The following is an 18261-nucleotide window of genomic DNA, read 5'->3' on the forward strand; positions in this document are numbered from 1 at the left end:
TCCCCTATTCTGGCTCCCTCCATCCTGCAACTTCCGTTCCTGCTCTAAGAAACCCTCCTCCCTTCCCCTGCAGATGTCTTCAGACTTTTGTCTCAGAGGAAATTTTCCTTGCTCCTTCTGCTTCCTGAAGTTGTTGTACTTTTGCTTTCATTCATAATCACACTTCTGAAATAAGTCTCCCACCTGTCCTTCAGGCAACCCGAATGTTGCACTCCAAGATTTTTCTCAAACGACACGCTTAAAGCTCAAGCCAGAAGTCCTCATTGTTGAACTTAATTATCTTTCTCACTTCTCCCCCATTCTCTGATGAACTCAACATTGTTGGTCTCTTGTCCTGTTTGAAATGTTTTGGCTCTCGGTTTTCGTAATACCAGAGTCTTTTCTTCAGTCTGAGCATAGTTGCTCAGTATGGGCTTCTGTGGCTTTTTCTTTTTCCAGAGGATTACTTCTTCACTTATGAACTCCCTTTCCTCCTCTTCACAGTCTTCCTCCACGGGGTCATCCCACTTTGCTATCCACCTCTGTGGATAAGACTCCAAATTGTTGTGATGCCTAACCTGCCTTATCATCTCTGGCCCCACATTTTCAACTCCCGGTTTCACCTGTTGTCTGCACAGGTTTACAACTGACCTTCCTATCTTACCTTTTTTCTTTCACTATCCCTCAACCCCAGCAAATCCTAAGGGAAATTGCCATATGATTTCCGTTCTTCAGTCACTTAAACCTAAAACTTCAAATTCTACTTTGACTAATTACTCTTCATTTCTGGCTCTAATTCAGTTGCCAAATCATGTTAGCTTGGACTCTTTCTCTTCTGAAAAATTGCAGTGTCTTTTCAGCCCATCCCATACTGATTTCTGTCATTCCTCCATTTCATGTCTGTGAAATAGATCAAGCTTTCCAAAATTTCAAATTGATTAGGCCATTTATACAAAAGTGTTTAATATTTCCTCATGGCAAATTTACAATACAGTCTACATTTCTTAGCCTAAGGGTCTAAATCCTCTATGATCCAATCTTAAACTACATTTTATATATTTTTTCTATAATCACTGTCTATATCTATGGGAAATACCAAACCAGTTCCACTTTCCATGTTCCTGATTTGCCTCCATCCTTTGATCCTGTCATTCCTTTTTCCTGGACTTTTCTTCCCATTTCTGATCATAGGATCCTTTATTGTCTGTCTCTGATTCATCCTGATTCCTCAAGGTCCATCTCCCACAGGATGGCTTCCAGAAAATTTCTTTGATCTCTGTAGGAAGAAGTGACCATTCCACCATGGAAAACTTCTCACACTTATTTTGCTGATCGTCATTTACTACCTTGCAACCCATAATATTTTCTCTCTGTTTGGATACTAGTCCATTTTTTCCACTTGACTGTAAATTACTTCCAGGTAGCACTGCATTGGTTTTTCCAGGGCACATAGCCAAGTGCTCTGAGAGTAGAGATAATAAGTTTAGTTAAAAGAGGGAGGGTCTAGAAGTTCTAGAATATTAGCTTTATATCTTCTTTTAATACCTTGAAAGTACATTGCTTAAAACCTTTTAAATCCCCTGAGTCTCAGTGTTCTTTTGAAAAATTAGGATATTCCACCTATTTTTTAGCATATTGAGACAAAAGCAAATATGTAAAGTACCTAGGACAGCACCTGTACAGAAAAAGAGCTCTTGTCATTATTGTTGCTGAAAGAGTAACTATTTCCTAAATGAATGAAATGCAGGAAAAGTTTAAGGTAATACATACTTTGTAAAACTAAACTGATCTTTTTAAAATATGTTTTAATTTTGACATTTTTATATTGTTTTTTCTTTACTTAATAGTTTATTTTTCCTTTGCTGTTTTCAATTAATTTTTTTGCTGTTACATACATTGCTCTTACTTACTTTAAGTTCCTTTAGAAATGTTTGTGTTTGGGTCTTTTTTTAATTTTTGAATTTTAATTCCAGTGTAGTTAACACATAGAGTAATATTAGTTTCAAGTGTGTAACACTTGAATCAGTAGTGATTCAACAAATTCTATATATTATGCACTGCTCATCATGATAAGTGTACTGTTTTTTTGTTTGTTTTTTAAGACATATGCATTTCTTTGAGAGAGAAGAGAAAGAGAGTGCACCCATGAGTAAGGGGAGGGGCAGAGGGAGAAAATCTTCAAGCAGACCCTCTGCTGAGCTCAGAGCCCCACATCAATGTCAGAAGTAGGGCTTGATCTCAAGACTCTGAGATCATGACCAGAGCTGAAACCAAGAGTCAGTCGCTTAACTGAATGAGCTACCCATATCCCCCACATCATGATAACTGTACTCTTAATTCCCATCACCTATTTCACCCATCCTTCTACATCTTCTCTGGTAACCATCAATTTGTTCTCTATAGTTAAGAATTTATTTCTTGGGGCACCTGAGTGCCTCGGTCAGTTAAGCATCTGCCTTTGGCTCAGGTGACGATCCCAGGGTCCTGGGATCAAGCCTCACATTTGGTCTCCCTGCTTAGTGGAGTCTGCTTCTCCTTTAGTTTCATATTTTTCAATGCCAGCTTCTGTTCTATTAATTGTGGTGAATAATGTTTTTAATGTATTGTTGGATTCAGATTTGCTAATATGGGAGGAGGAGGGCTTGCTAGTATTTTGTTGAGGATTTTGCATTTATTTTCATCAAAGATATTGACCTGTGGCTCTCCTTCTGTGTGTGTGTATGTGTATGTGTGTGTATGTGTGTTGTATCTTTATCTGACTCTGGTATCAGGGTAATACTAGATTCATAAAATAAATTTGGAAATTTTCTTTTCTCTCCCATTTTTTGGAATAGTTCAAGAAGATTAACATTTTTCAAAATGTTTGGTAGGATTGCCCTGTGAAGCTGTCTGGTCTTGGACTTTTGGTTGTTGGGAGTTTTTTGATTGCTGATTCAGTTTCAGATATTTTTATATTATAAACACATAGGATATATCATAAAATATGCATGATGAATAATACCCTTTATATGAAGAAGAAACTAAAACTCCATCAACCTTTAAAAACCACTGTAAATATAATTTTCTAATTAATTAATATGTATATGTGTGATAGTGGTATTATATTTATTCCAGTTATTAAAATTTAGGAAGGATGGTTTTAATACAGAAAAAAGAAAAAAGGGAAAGAGAAGGAGGGGAAGCAAGCCAGCAAGCAAGAAATTGATATCTAACCCTAAATCTAAAAATTTTACATTCATCATATATTTCAATTTAGTTTAAAATTTATCTTTTAAGGCAGAATTAGCATTAGTTATTTGACAAACAGTTGTTATGTATGTAATAATTTTTCCACAAAATAAAAAGGTAACTGGAAAAACAATCAGGTATTTCCTCTGTAATAATTCTTATTTTGAAAAGTCTAGTTTTGTTTTTTGTTTTTTGTTTTTCTGTCTCTATCCTGTTTTTATCTTGCATTTTGTCCCTGTATCTGTGTCAGAGATATAAGGCTTTATTTTGTTTTCTTGAAAAGGTAACTTCTACTTTCTTGTTTTCTCAAATACTTTGACTTGTTATTGATTTATATGACCAATGAACTTACTTTTTAAAATAATTACCTTTCCTTTTGACAGGTTTATGTTTAATTATTTCCTCTGGTAATATGTTGGTTTTTCATAGAGATAGAATTCTTCATCTAGAGTAGCATTTCTCAATGTAATAGTGTTTGGGTCTGTAAGACCTTTAAAATCCTCTCAGGTGATCTGAAACATTTTACATATTAATACTCAGCCATTACTTACCTTTGTCACTCTCATTTTTTTCACAAGTATACAGTGGAATTCTCCAAAGGCTTAATGTCATGTAAGAATATCATCACTCTTATGATTAAGGAGTTGTTTGCTTGAGGATCCTTGTGTTTAAAAAAAATCTGTTTTAATTCCTATTCGATTAATTGTCAATAGACATAATCCACAAAAAATGCTTTCTGGAGTCCTTAATTTTTAAGATTGTAAAGGGTTTCTGTAACCAAAAATTTGCAAACTACCATTATGGAGAATAAGAAAGGAGACAAGATAAAATTGCTTGTGGAGAATGGTAAATTTGTAATTTTTAGTATAAAATTTGCTAATTCATATATGGAATCCATGTAGGGGCATCGGGGTGGCTCAGTTAGATATCTGCCTTCAGGTCAGGTTGGTGAAGCCTATGTTGAGCTCCCTGCTTCGCGGGGAGCCTATTCCTCCCTGCCCCTCCGTTGTTCCCCCTGCTTGTGAGCTCTGGCTCTCTCGCTGTCTGTCAAATAAATAAATAAAATCTTTTTAACAAGTAAAAAATAAAAATAAAAATACATGCAATTATACACCATACCTATCATTGAAATGAGACTAGACTCCATATTTTTTCATGTTCTTAGAATTCCCCTCCTGTCAAATTTTAATTAGTGTTCATATCAATGCTATATATATATCCATATATATCCATACATGTTTTTATGTTATACAAACATGCACACACACAGTCTTCTTAATGCCAACATATTGGCTGTTTAAGTTATATCTGTTCTCAGCCTCATAGAACCAAAGCTACCCTTGACTCCATATAGACAAAGACTAATCTCCTGGACTTCACCAAAAGTCCTGTCCTGTTCTGACTCTCTTTTTGATCCATGCTGGAGATCAGACCTGGAACTCAGGAAATAATTTCAGGCAAAGGGAAAAGAGAATTTCTGAATTTTTTTCAGGGCATTACACTCCGTCACAGAATAACACACATACACACACACACAAACATTATATTTATAAATGTATATGTTTATAAATTTATATACATATTTTTAAGAAGTGGAACAGACACATGAAATGAGACAGATTGTGGAACTGAGACAAAGTCCTTCAGTTAATGAGAAGATCCAAGCACTGCTTGAAAATACAAAATTTAGACCTCTTTATCATGATAATTTTATTGTTTTCATAAACTAATAGTTCTGTAAGAACCCTTGTGTCTGTAGCCTTAATTCAATAAGTATAAAAGAATTATACAAAAACCAGACTTTGACGTCAAAATGTTTAAAACATTGAAATGATAACCACAGAGACAAGACCTCCCATGTGACTCTGTTATAGTAGAGATGTCTGAATTTGATAAGAGAATGGATTCATTAATACTTGTGATTCCTTAAATCTAAGTTTTTTTTAAATCTAAGTTTCTATATAAGTAAAGGATGGAGTCTACAATTTGAAAGTCAGGATAATATTTTCATTTTTAATTTTTGGAATATGATTGCCTAAATTATAGTGTTTAGGCAAACAGAAGAGATATATTTTTCTCTTCATTGTCATTATCATTCTCAAATACAGCTAAGTAACCCTTCTATTCATATCCCTGAGGGAGAATGGATTTTTGTAAAAGGGACACTCCTTCATTTCTGCTCCGCACAAGTTCATGGTTCATGAACTCAACAATATAAGGCATAGGTTCGAGGATCAGAGAGAACTGGGTTGAGGAGACCATCATTATCAAGGTGTGGAATGGCACAGTGATTAATAACGCAATCTCTAGTGCCAGAATGCCTGAGTCTGAATCCCAGTTTTCCCCTCTAACTAGCTCTGGGCACTTGAATCTCTCAGCCTTCAATTGTCCTAAGTACAAAATGGGAAGAGTAATAGTACCCTCTTCACAGATTTGCCAAGGAAGTGAAATATGTTATTCTCCATAAAGTGCTTTGAACAGTGGCTGGCACATAACACGAATAATATTTGTGAAATAAATATAGATCCTCATTCAATTGGCTCTGATTCAGGTAGATTGCAGTCTGTGGTTCAGCCCTGCCACTTAACTCACTCTGTGGCCGTGGACAGCACTTAACCTCTCTCTGGCCCTCTGTACAGGAGATTTAAAGTAAGAGGACCTATCTCACAAAGGAGTTGTCAGAACTGAATGTGCTAACACATATGAAATAATAAGATAGAGCAGATGGTGTTATGAAATATTAAATATCATGGCTATCATTAAAAATGACCTCTCAACTCACTCAGTTTTGCTTATTACCTCAATGCATGTCACTTCTTTTTTTTTTTTTTTTAAGATTTTATTTATTTATTTGACAGACAGAGATCACAAGTAGGCAGAGAGGCAGGCAGAGAGAGAGGAGGAAGCAAGCTCCCTGCTGAGCAGAGAGCCCAATGTGGGGCTTGATCCCAGGACCCTGGGACCATGACCTGAGCCGAAGGCAGAGGCTTTAACCCACTGAGCCACCCATGCACCCCAATGCATGTCACTTCTAAACATTTCCGGACATCCTGCATTCTGTCTTTCTCCCAATTAGATACTTGGAATTTCATGACCACCCAACATCACAATTAAACTCCTAGAAAACTAAACTTTTCATCATCCCCAGCTAATGAGTGCTTCCTGGGATTTCCTTGTTGCCGGGAATGGCACCATTATCTTCCTCCAAACTAAAAAAAAAAAAAAATGCCTAATGTTATCCCTTATATAGTAAGCTTTTGCATTCACATGTACTCAATCCCATTTAACTCTACCTACAAAGCCTCATTTATATCCAACTCCTTCAGTGACTTCCAATCACAGAAATCATTGTTTCTATGCTGACTATTAAAATACATTCCCAATTTCTTTCTCTGAATTCATTCTCTCATATTCTAGTCTTGTTATTTTTACAAAGTACATTAAAATATTATTTCCCTCTTGAACAATTTTTAGATGAAAAGATACCATTTATTAAGGGATCTGTGCAGAAAATAAAATTCATTGTGAAAATAAAATTCATTGTGAAAATAAAAATTCATTGTGCTCTAAAATTATACAAGGCATACAAATCATTTTTTAAAAATCAGTGTTTTAATGGCTGTGATGTTTCAATGATAAGATATGGGTAATTCTTCCTTCCCTTCCCTTTCAAAAATAAGATGCAGGTTTACTCAGTTTATCACAGAATCCCAAGGCCTCTAACTCATCATCTGATTCTGCTTCCCAGTCACTGTCCTTAGGCTTAAGAACCTTTGTCTTCCCTATTTGACTTGGAGGTTGCACTGTCTAGCTCAGAGACTTTTAAGGCAACAAATATCAAATTATTCATTCTTAGCAGCTTGAATTGTGTATTCTTCAGACTCATGTAGGGTGTCTGCACAGATCTGACCCTAAAAACTGACAAAAGTAAAACTTTACGTTCCCTATTCTTGTGCAAATTTAAGAAAAAATCAAAGCATCTTTCCTATTCTTTTCCAAGATTGGATGGCCTTATCAATGTTTCTATCAACATTTCTTGACTTTTTCCACATCTCATCTTAAATATATCTCCTCAAGTCGACCTTCCAAGGGATGATAATAAAAATAAAATATAAATTAGACGTCCTTCATAAAATATTTTCTTGACTGTCCCTCCCAAAAAAGCAGGTCACTCCTTAAAATTCCATTGGCACTTGTTGAAATTTCTTTATGGTAATGACTATAACTTTTTTAGAGTCAAGTATTTGTTTTATCCAAACCACACGCACCTAATCAATGCACAAATTATCAAAGTAAATGAACTGTAAGGATGTTATTTCTTTTTTGTATTCTGGGCAGTGACAATCCCAGTACATTCATTATCCTTAGTTCAGTAAATTTCTGTTCCTGTTAAGTTGCATACACAGAGACTGCATCTCTATAGCAACTGCCCTGGGTTTGCAGTGTGTCTTCTTGTGCTTCTGTTTTCCCTGCTAGCCTGAGAAATTGACCTGTGACTCACTTCTTACCAGCTTTTATCACTTGTAGCTAGTTTATGCTGGGTCAGAGTACAGAATTTGGAAAAGAGAAGCAGCTAAGGTTTTTATTCTACCCATATTTATTTTTCCAGCGATAACAAATAGATCCAGGGAATAAGTATCTTAGTCTTAAGTGTGCTATAACCTACAAAAATAAAATCTATATTTCTTGTGTATAAGAACCTGGTGTTATTTTATTTTTAAACATCATCCATAAAAGCTAGCAGATTCTCGCTATGCAATGAAAATATAACTATTATTTGACTCTTCTAAAAAACTCTGATATCATTTAAAAAATATCATTATTAAGTTCTTTTAAAATATCATGTATCCATTTGTACCTTTTCTTTATTTGTAGCTGCTAACTGGGCAGTTTAAGACCATGGCTATTTACTCCACTATTTAATTGAGTTATGCTTATATTGAAATATTTCTAAACTAATCAGGTTGAAATTATAATAATTCACAGCTGCAGACCAAGTGGATGCTCCAGTCCACAGTTCAGTGACCCTGACAAGGGCAGGAGCAAGGAATGCTCAGACTGAGGAAGTCATGAATGCCATGAACTAGGTTCTTGCATGCAGTGAAGCCAGTTTGTGACCAACATACATGAGATCCAGATGTAGAGAGTAAGCTGTGGCGGGAGCTGTGGTGGTTCTTGCCTGGTTTAAACTCTGCACCGGGGGCTTCTGGGTGGCTCAGTCATTAAGCATCTGCCTTCCTCTCAGGTCGTGATCTCAGGGTCCTAAGATCAAACCCCATATCTCGGGGCGGGATGCCTGCTTCTTCCTCTCCCAATCCCCCCGCTTGTGTTCCCTCTCTCTGTGTGTCTCTCTCTGTCAAATAAACAAATAAAATCTTCTTAAAAAATAAAAATAAATTTAAAGGAAACTCTGCTCCAGCCTGACAAGAAAAAAAAAACAAAAGAAAAAAGAAAAAAAACAAAAACAAAACCAAAAATGGCTGTTTTGGGGTCTGTCTTTGCTTCTGAGTCCTGATACGACTTTTTCCCCCAAGGTTGTTAATTAAAGAATAAAATTTGAAATAAATAGTTTAAAAATATTCACTGTAAAAAATGCTAGTAATTTTATTTCTTTTTCCCATTTTGTTATTTTACATAATAACATTTCTTCCTAAAGATCACATTTCTTTCTTATTAGAGAAAATTTGCATACTGACCTATTTTACCCCTTTCCTATTTATTAGTGAGCAGCTGGTGTGCAAAATCTGCATAAATGATAGAAAACCAACTTTCTTTCAAGTTATTACAAATGCTAAAAAGTTGATGTGAATATTTAAAGATCATTTAATTGTATTATGTTAGAAATATCTCTGACCTAAAATTTCTTCCACATTATTCTATATGTGGCTGTACAGAAGACACCAAGTAATGCACATAGTGCACCTTAAGAGTCATTGTTTATATGTTTGAGCTTTGGTTCAACTTTTAATGTCTTTTAATTGCTTCTGTAATTGTCCAAAACTAAAATCTATAATCAGTCTACTAATAAAATATATGGGTGGATTGTTTAGGATCCAGCTTGTGGATATGAAGCTATTTACCTCAAATTTCCTAAATTCCAGAAGCACTGGTGGTTTGGGCAAAGCGGGTTAGGAGTCAGAGAGGAGAAACACGTTTGGGGGTCACTGCTCCCTTCTTTCCATAGCCAGCATTTGCCAGCCTGATGACCACAGCCCAGCAGGATATCCATTTCCTCCCTACCTCCTCCCTGTCAGAGAAATTGCCTTATTTGTCAGGAAGTTTTTATTCATAGAGACACTAGATGCTGAGCTCATAGAGTAAGATATCCTATGACTCAGAAATCTTTAAATACAAAATTTCCTCTTTGGGAAATCTGGAAAATGGACTGTGGATTGATGTGTCCTTTTTTTACTCTCTAGGAGAAGATTTGGAAGATGTACCAGCTTCAAAGAAAGCTAAAGGTGAGCTTGTGATTTTCAATATATATACGAATTTTCTCTTAAGGCTACATGTAATGTTTTGTCTGTTTTATTAAACTATTCTTGATCTAATCCTCATCTTTCCCTAAGTAATGTTTAGATGGTAGGCCTATTTTTGAAACAAAGAGATTTTTTACATTATTTGGAAAAAATACATATATATGTATATCTGCACATACTGAAGGAACTAGTTAGATACTGGTTTACTTAAAAGTAATTATTAGATGCATGTATTGTCCAATTTGCTTACAGGAACAATATTTCAAAATTATCATTTTGCAAGAATTTGGGGGATGCTATTTAACAGGAAGAGGACCACACTAGTGTTCAAAGATGAAGCTACATATTTTTTTAAAAGATTTTATGTGTTTTATTAAGGTCACAACCTTAATAAAAATGTATTTTTATTAAGAAAATTTGAAATAGGGCGCCTGGGTGGCTCAGTGGGTTAGGCCGCTGCCTTCGGCTCAGGTCATGATCTCAGGGTCCTGGGATTGAGTCCCGCATCGGGCTCTCTGCTCAGCTGGGAGCCTGCTTCCTCCTCTCTCTCTCTCTCTCTGCCTGCCTCTCTGCCTACTTGTGGTCTCTCTCTGTCAAATAAATAAATAAAATCTTTAAAAAAAAAAAAAGAAAATTTGAAATAATTTGCCTATACTAACAGTAATGACATAGAGAAAGGGAGGGAAGGAGGGAGGAAAGAAAAACAAACCTTAGAAAAATATGCCACAACCAGAAACATAATCTGGATCAAGTCTTTCCAGACTCAATTTGTTTGCCTGTATTGTAAAGATTTCAACTAATTTGATGTGTGTGTGTGTGTGTGTGTGTGTGTGTGTGTGTGTTTACCCTGAAGTGTTTCCTGGCTCTCTAGTTTGGTTTGTTATATAATAGATATTTTCTATTCTATTTTCAAACTTTCCTGTACACAATAGAGTTTACCTAAGAGCTATTCTTACCATGAAAATACAAGTACTATAGTAGTGCTCAGAATTAATTAACAGTGTAGAAAATAGTGCTTTGAAGAAAGACACAAAGGAATGGATACCTGAGTCTTATGAAATGATTTACACTTAAGACAGTTTTTGAATACTGAATTTTTAGGGTTTTTTAAAAGTTGAATTATTAAAAACAACTCAATATTTTTTAGTGTCTTGACTATTGCTGAGATTCTCAAACTATTTTATGTATAAATCTTCTGACCAAAAAACCCCCCAAAACAAAAAAACAACTTCTGGCAATCTTGTTAGAATGGAATAAATCTGGGTGGGAACCCAAGAACTACCTTTATGTCGGTCTCCAAGTAATAGTGAAACTTGGTATATGGATCACCCTTTGAGAGGAAAGGTCTTTAAACTCATTAAGAACGTGATGAAATCTAAAACCCAACTTTTGATGAAACACACACACATACTTACATCTTCCTAACATTTCAGGGTTTTATAGGAAACCACCCTCACCCCCAAACCCCAAATATGGACACCAGCTAGGAACTTCTAACTTGGAGAAAGAGGTTCAAAAACATGAGTTCAATTTATCCAGCACTGGATAAATACATGCTATGTATCACTACAGCAGAGAAATCCTTGAGCCAGTTGAGAAAAGGCAAGGATACAGGACACCAGTCTGCTGATGTTCTTTCTTGGCAGGAGTGATCAAAAACATTTAAGTCCCTCAAAAATCTAGAATGATTTTGACTGTAATATTCATCCTTTAGCCAGCTCACTGTTACCATATTATAACTCTGAACATCAAAGACCTCTCTGAAGAAAGGAATGTGTGTCAACTAGCTCTCCTCCACTAACATCCAACACATCAGCACCCGTTCTCCTATTTGAACAACTGCCAGTCGAACACCACAATCTTTTCTTCCACTGGTTCCTCTTCTGCCACTGGCTCTTACCTATAAAATGTTATTGTGATAAAGTGGCAGAATCTGAATAAGAACCTAGTGTATATTATAAGAGGAGCATTAACTCCTGCTTCTTTGATATCCTGCACCTGTTTAGACAGTTTCAGTTCCCTATATATGTGTGTGATAGCTGGGGATGTACTCATCATTTACTTTCATATTTTTGTATCCACTAGAAGCTGAAGATGTGTCTTCCACAAAGAGGCAAAAAAGTAAGTTTTATAATAATAAATAATGTGATAATAATCACATTAAAACTGTGGGATCATTCTCTATTAAAGGTAGTGGGTATAAATTGACCCTTTAAGACTCTTAAGAAGACCAATAGTAGAGTAAAAAGATGTTTGGCACAGACATGGAGAATAACATAAAGTAAGTCATTTATATTTCAAAAAGAAGTTCATTCCTTTTTGTGGCAGGCAACAGGCACATGTTTGGAAGAATTACAACATACTGATTGAAGTGGCAGTTTTGCAAAACATTCTATGTGGCTCTGACCCTGAGCACTCTAACTGAACCTGTTCTTAAATGTATGTTACTGTCTGCTTTGTAAGAAGACTGCTGAAGTGATATGCTGAACCTCTTTATACCAAAAAGAAAAAATATATATAGAAATAGGACTCAACAATTCAATGGCTTATAAACTCTCTTCTAAGATTGAAAGTCCTTCTTGGTTTTTCCAGATATATGGCAGACTCTTAATATTCAGTCTTTAGGATTGTTGATTTTAGAACGCAATCAACATTCATGTGCAGTTACAAAATTCAATATCCAAGATTCTCATTATTCTGGTACTTCCAAATTAGACATTTTCCTTCAAATGGAAGGCAATACATTTTGCATTCACATTTGCATTAAAGTCATTGCTAGTCAGACTAAAGGAAGCAATGTTTGAAATAGATACAACAGAAGTTTATTTCACATAATTTTGGTATTGTTGTTGTTGGTTTTTTTTTAGAGTTTATTTGTTTTATTTATTTATTTTTTGAGAGAGAGAGAAAGAACACAAGGGATGGGGGTTAGGGATAGAAGGAGCAGAAGAAACAGGCTCCCCACTGAGCAGGGAGCTGAGATCATGACCTGAGCCATGACCTACGGGCTCTGAGATCATGACCTGAGCCAAAGGCAGATGCATAACCAACTGAGACTCACATAATGATTTTAAAGTAAAGAATAGACATTTATCTGAGGAAATGGCATCAAGAACATTCTCTAGATTCTAAATGTTTCTTTAATGTATTTCTGCAGGAAATTACTAAATGCCCACTTCAATAGCAAATGCCTCCTACTCTGCATTAATACTTGATTCATTGAACAACTATTAAGTGCCTACTATGTTTCAAGTTCTGCGTTAGATGCCTGGACCATAGCAGCAGGCAAAGGGGTTAGTCATTATAACCCCTCTCACCATCATCTTGTGAGAAGTATGGGGAAATAAGCAGTCTTTACAATATCTTTCCATATTATTTCAAAATCTATAAAATCAAACTGGGCATATTTCTGGTTTAAACAGTAGTTTCCTAATTGTTAATCTACTGGTAATAAATCTGTGGTTATGTCACATAAACAGTCGAAATATTTTATCTTATAAATAAAGATTAAAACATAATTCAAAAACCACCATACAAAAAGATAGGTGGATCATATCAAGTCAGGTTTCTATTTGGAATATTGTACTATAGTTTTGAAAAGATGTCACCATTGTAGGGAAACTGAGTGAAGGATATATGGGAATCTCTGTATTATTTCCTACAACTGCATGCAACTCTATACTGATCTCCAAATAAAAAGTTTAAATAAGAATAAATGAATGAATAAGTCAATTTAATATTTTTAATAAAAAAAAGTGGGTATAAGAAGAATCAATGAAACAAGAAGGAATTGGGAGGGAGACAAACCATAAGTGACTCTTAATCTCACAAAACAAACTGAGGGTTGCTGGGGGGAGGGGGGTTGGGAGAAGGGGGTAGGATTATGGACATTGGGAAGGGTATGTGCTTTGGTGAGTGCTGTGAACTGTGTAAACCTGGTGATTCACAGACCTGTACCCCTGGGGATAAAAATATATGTTTATAAAAAATAAAAAATTTAAAAAAAGTTATCAAATATTTAAGTTCAATTGGGGGATTTATAGTAGAAAAAAAATTCCTATTTTTATCTTACTATAAAGTAGTCCTATAGTCTGATACCTGAGTCTTTAAATGAGCTCTAAGATTTGCTACTGTGATGATATTTTCATTAACAGCCATCAACATCAATTAAGTAGATGTGTCAGAACTGTGCCCATGTCTGGTAAGGTCCAGCTGGAAGGTAGTTTGTCTCTGATAGACTCTTCAGCTATTAGATATTTGTTAATTCCTATTAGCTAATTCCTAATAGCTAATAGCTATTAACTATTCCTCTTGATGCAGCCCAGCTTTATTGCCATCCATGTCAGTAGCCCATCAAATCCCCAAGCACTCACAACCTTGGGGGTTGGAGCAGGTTGTGTTACTGCCTCTCCCTGAAGCTAGAACTAAATAATAATAGTGATAGTAATAATAATAATTAATAATAATAATTCTGAGTTGAAGTAGAAAGGAAAGAACTAAATTCGAGATTTCAACAAACTACTTTTATCCGTGAAAATGAGTGATTCAAGTCAGCTGACACCCAGGGAGATGAAATCAAAATAATCTCTTGTTGTTTCCTTCAGCTGCTTTCTACCCATGCTTTGCTTGATTCTGCTTCATAAGCCCTTGGGCTCCTATGGATTTGGCCAATTTACCATATTCCACATAGTAGACATTTCAACAGTCATTCTGTTTCTCAGCCATTGGGAAAAGTGGTTCATTAACAGAAGGCAAATAGATAAAGTGGAAAACACTGAAGAGTCAGTAGGTGTCCATGACTGTTTGGAGAAGTGAAAGTCACCAAGAGTCACCAACTCTTAACAAAGTTGCTACCTGAGAGCAGGACGGGCATTGGTAGCTCAAGCTCATACCCACTGTGCTACACTGCCTTGCTTGTCTTTAACACCTTTTCTGTGTTGCTTTCTGCTCTGGAGGCAGAACTGCTATCTGGAAGCATTAATAAAAAGTAACTATGCCATCTCAGGAGAGCACTTACCTCTAGACTAAGAGAGAGTGGAAAACCTCAAGACTCCAGGAATCACAAGGCTCTCTGTGGTTTTTATTAAAACACTGAAAAAAAAAAGTTACTTTGCATATGGATAAGCTCATGCTTTAAAATCTATTACTAGCTAACACTTCTTCTGAGTGCAGTGCACATCAGTAGAGTCTTATAATGTACATACTTGGACTTCTTATGCCAGATCATTTTTATTATCACTTATTAAGGGCTTATTATGTGCCAGGAAAGATTTCAAGTGCTTCACATATATTTACTGATTTAATTTCCACCTCATTTCTAGGATGCTTTTGTTATTGTTTTTGATTTTACACGTAAGGAATCTAAGAGACAATGAGGTTTATTAAGTTTCTGGTTATTGTCAAGGGTACGTAACTGAAGAACCCATGTCCACCTACATTGTATCTGTCTGGGTCTCACCATTGTTATTGCTTGTATTCTGCTTGTTTTAACAAGTTATCATGCTCTGTTCCATAGGCCCCATCAGTTTCTTCCAATGTGTCTACTTGGATGGATACAATGGCTATGGATTTCAGTTTCCTGTCACTCCTGCACACCGTCCTTCAGAGAGCTCTGACCAACCAAGTTCTCCAGGTCAGAAGCAACAAGGACATTAGACACACATGCAGGGCCCTTACAAGTGCTTTAAGACTTTGAAAATAGGATCTTCTGTTTGTCTGCAGTGGCATAGGCAATTGAAATCATGAATCTGAGGAATTTCTCTGAAAATGTTTTACTCTTCTGCCTGGTCTAGAGAGAAAGGGTGGGCAAAAGCAATGAATGATAAGCAAACATATTGAAAGATCTGGCATTCAAGAACCTGTTATTTGTGTTTGTTGCTAGGCATGGATGCTTATATTTTTCTATTTCTACTTATTGTAGGGTTGCTCACAGGTTAATTTAAAGTTTCCTTAATCATGATCTTTTAAACATAACTGACACAATTACAAAATGGAATTCTGATGTCAGGTATATTTTTAAATGACAACAAAGACTGTGCTTTCAGTTTAAAGAGTATAGGAGCTACCCTTTATGGGCATACAAAACTACTTTTTATCATGTAGCTCTCTAAACACAATTTGCCCACTAAGTTGATGTTCAATAGTTTGATTTTATTTATGTCTCTTTCTATTTTAGCTGTGGTAATGCTCTAAGAATGGGTAATAGTTGAACCAAAAAGTGCTGTAAGTTCCTTGTAATGCTCCTTTTGATAGAATTCAAAATATCTCTGAACTTTGGACATGGTAAGATGGAGTAGAAATGTTTGATAAATCATATCTTTGATTTGTCTTGAATTACAACTAGGACATTCACTCCATTGGAAATATACCATCCAATTAGGCAAGTCTGATGAATCATTTGTTTAAAATAAAAGCAAATGAGATGTAGTATTTTCAGATTTTTCCAGACTATGGCCTAATGAAAATGTCACCTGGATGAAATTTTAGATCAGTCACTAAATTCAGGTGACAGTTGCAAAGTATTTAATGTCACTTTAATAGGATCATTCTGTACAGTTAAGTACATTTTCTTTATCAAAAAAAAATATATTTGTGTATATATATACCTACATATATATGCACACACACATACATAAATGAATGTCATCAAAATTAAAGAAATGCATTTTAAACACAAGTGCTTCATGAGATGTCTTACTTGTTTCTTAGGTAAGTGATTATCAACGCCAGTGAAATGAATGACAATCTTTAACTTACTTGATGATGCATCACTGAGAATGACTATTTTGGTTTTGTCATCTTTTTTGTCTCCTGGTGATATGAACACCTATGTTAAAAGTTATGCCAATGTGACCATTATCATGTTTACAGTTGCAACTCAACCTATGACAAATTAACTCAGGAAATAAGTTATCTTTTCTGGAATTGTAATTGCCCTCTTGTGGGGTAGCCAGAGCCAATACTAGCCAAGTGATTTATTTAAAGGACTGCAACTATCTAAGTTCTTTAATTCCAATGTAGAACACTGTTTTACTCAAATAACATTAGGCTAGGGCATCAGTAACACATTCAGTATCAATGATGGATTTTCAGTGACTTTGGTGAAAAGAGTTTGTCTCCGGCACATGCTGGAGTGTGCTAACTCACACCACAAAAGCCAATGTTATAATGAACCAAGATTAATGACACTCTGTTGGGGGACTTAGAGTGTATACCCTCAGGACTGACCAGATGGTATCATCTTGCCTACCCCCTTCATATAGTAATGGAAACTTGTGGGAAAGTGGATAACGTTTATTGCTCAACTGCTCCTACAACTTGTCTGATTTAATGAAGAAAGGCAAATATGGCAGTTTTTTAGATCTCATATGATTTATCCATTCTTATATTCAATGGATATTTACTGAGTACTTACTTTTTCTAGGGTACTATGTTAGGCATTGGACTGTGTAAGAAAATATCCCGTGTTGTCCTGACACATGTGTGCCCTTGGAACATTTCCTAAATGTACTATGCTTGTTTCCCTATCTGTGTGAAATAGGGATCAAGACAAACAACCTGATACCTCACAGATGTACTGTGGACAATGACAATATATCTTAATACAAATATGATGTCAAAATAAATTTCTGAAATGATTTATTTTGGATGTGGCACTAATTTTCCTCTGAGTGCTTTTCTACATTATATGATAGTTTCTTTCTTTGTCATTATAAAAACTATTTAATAAAAAGTTAAAAAAATGATAATTTGTCATCATTTGAATTTAAACAAACCAATTAAGATGTAAACAACATTAATGATGATTGTAAAGGTTTATCTGCTTAAAGATACAATGATGATAGCACTTGAAAAACAATAACTAAACTGTCATCTGTTTGAATGATTCCATCAAATAAAGTATTTCTAGCCCTTTCAAGTTTGTGCATTACATTTTAAAAGGAAACGATAAATGGTTGGGTTAAAAGGTTTTTGTCTTTAATAGAGCACTTACAATTCATGTTATAATGGTCATAAATATGTAAGCATTTAATAATTGTTTTTGTCCTCCATTTTGTCCAATTAATATGAGCTACCCATCCCAACCGTACGCTCTTCCTCAAACTTCACTTGCTCTTGGTAGATGATGGTCTATAGAAAATTAATAACTACCTGAGGTTTTTAATTTATGTTTAGTTTTCATAAAGTTTGATAAATCATCTTTCAAAAGAGACAGGTCTTTTTCAGAATATTTTCAATGGAAAGTCCTTGTTAATTGATTTATTCTGGTATATCCTTGTAAAAACTCAAAAATTTTTAGAAACTGAAGTTGTATTTCCTTGGGTTATTTTACTGGAAGAAGGCAAAGAGAATAATGAATGTTATTGCTGATGGAAAACTCAGGGACCATCTAGCTCACCTGGCATATGGAGAAAATAAACCTAATCCCTAGAGAAAGGCATAAATTTGCTCAAAGTTCACTGACTGCTTCAAAGCCTGGTGTCTATAGATCCTTGGTCTGCTAGCTCCTAAATGCCCTTAACTACATCCTCAGTGTGTTAATACCAATCTTAATTTATCCAGCATCTCAAAATCC

General features: G+C 35.3%; 1 protein-coding gene across 1 annotated transcript in view; it reads left to right on the forward strand.

Annotated features, from left to right (window-relative positions):
• TRDN (triadin) overlaps nucleotides 1-17617 on the forward strand; it is a 389840-nt gene extending 372223 nt beyond the window's left edge. Inside the window, exons 38-40 of the mRNA XM_013063299.2 lie at nucleotides 9627-9668; nucleotides 11772-11807; nucleotides 15202-17617. Of these exons, the coding sequence (XP_012918753.1) occupies nucleotides 9627-9668; nucleotides 11772-11807; nucleotides 15202-15341 (218 nt within the window). The 3' untranslated portion in view covers nucleotides 15342-17617. The remainder of the gene's footprint in view (nucleotides 1-9626; nucleotides 9669-11771; nucleotides 11808-15201) is intronic.
• Nucleotides 17618-18261: the final 644 nt, after the last annotated feature.

Source organism: Mustela putorius, unplaced genomic scaffold (assembly GCF_011764305.1).
Source record: "Mustela putorius furo isolate JIRA1106 unplaced genomic scaffold, ASM1176430v1.1 tig00003863_pilon_pilon_pilon, whole genome shotgun sequence".
Taxonomy (NCBI): domain Eukaryota; kingdom Metazoa; phylum Chordata; class Mammalia; order Carnivora; family Mustelidae; genus Mustela; species Mustela putorius.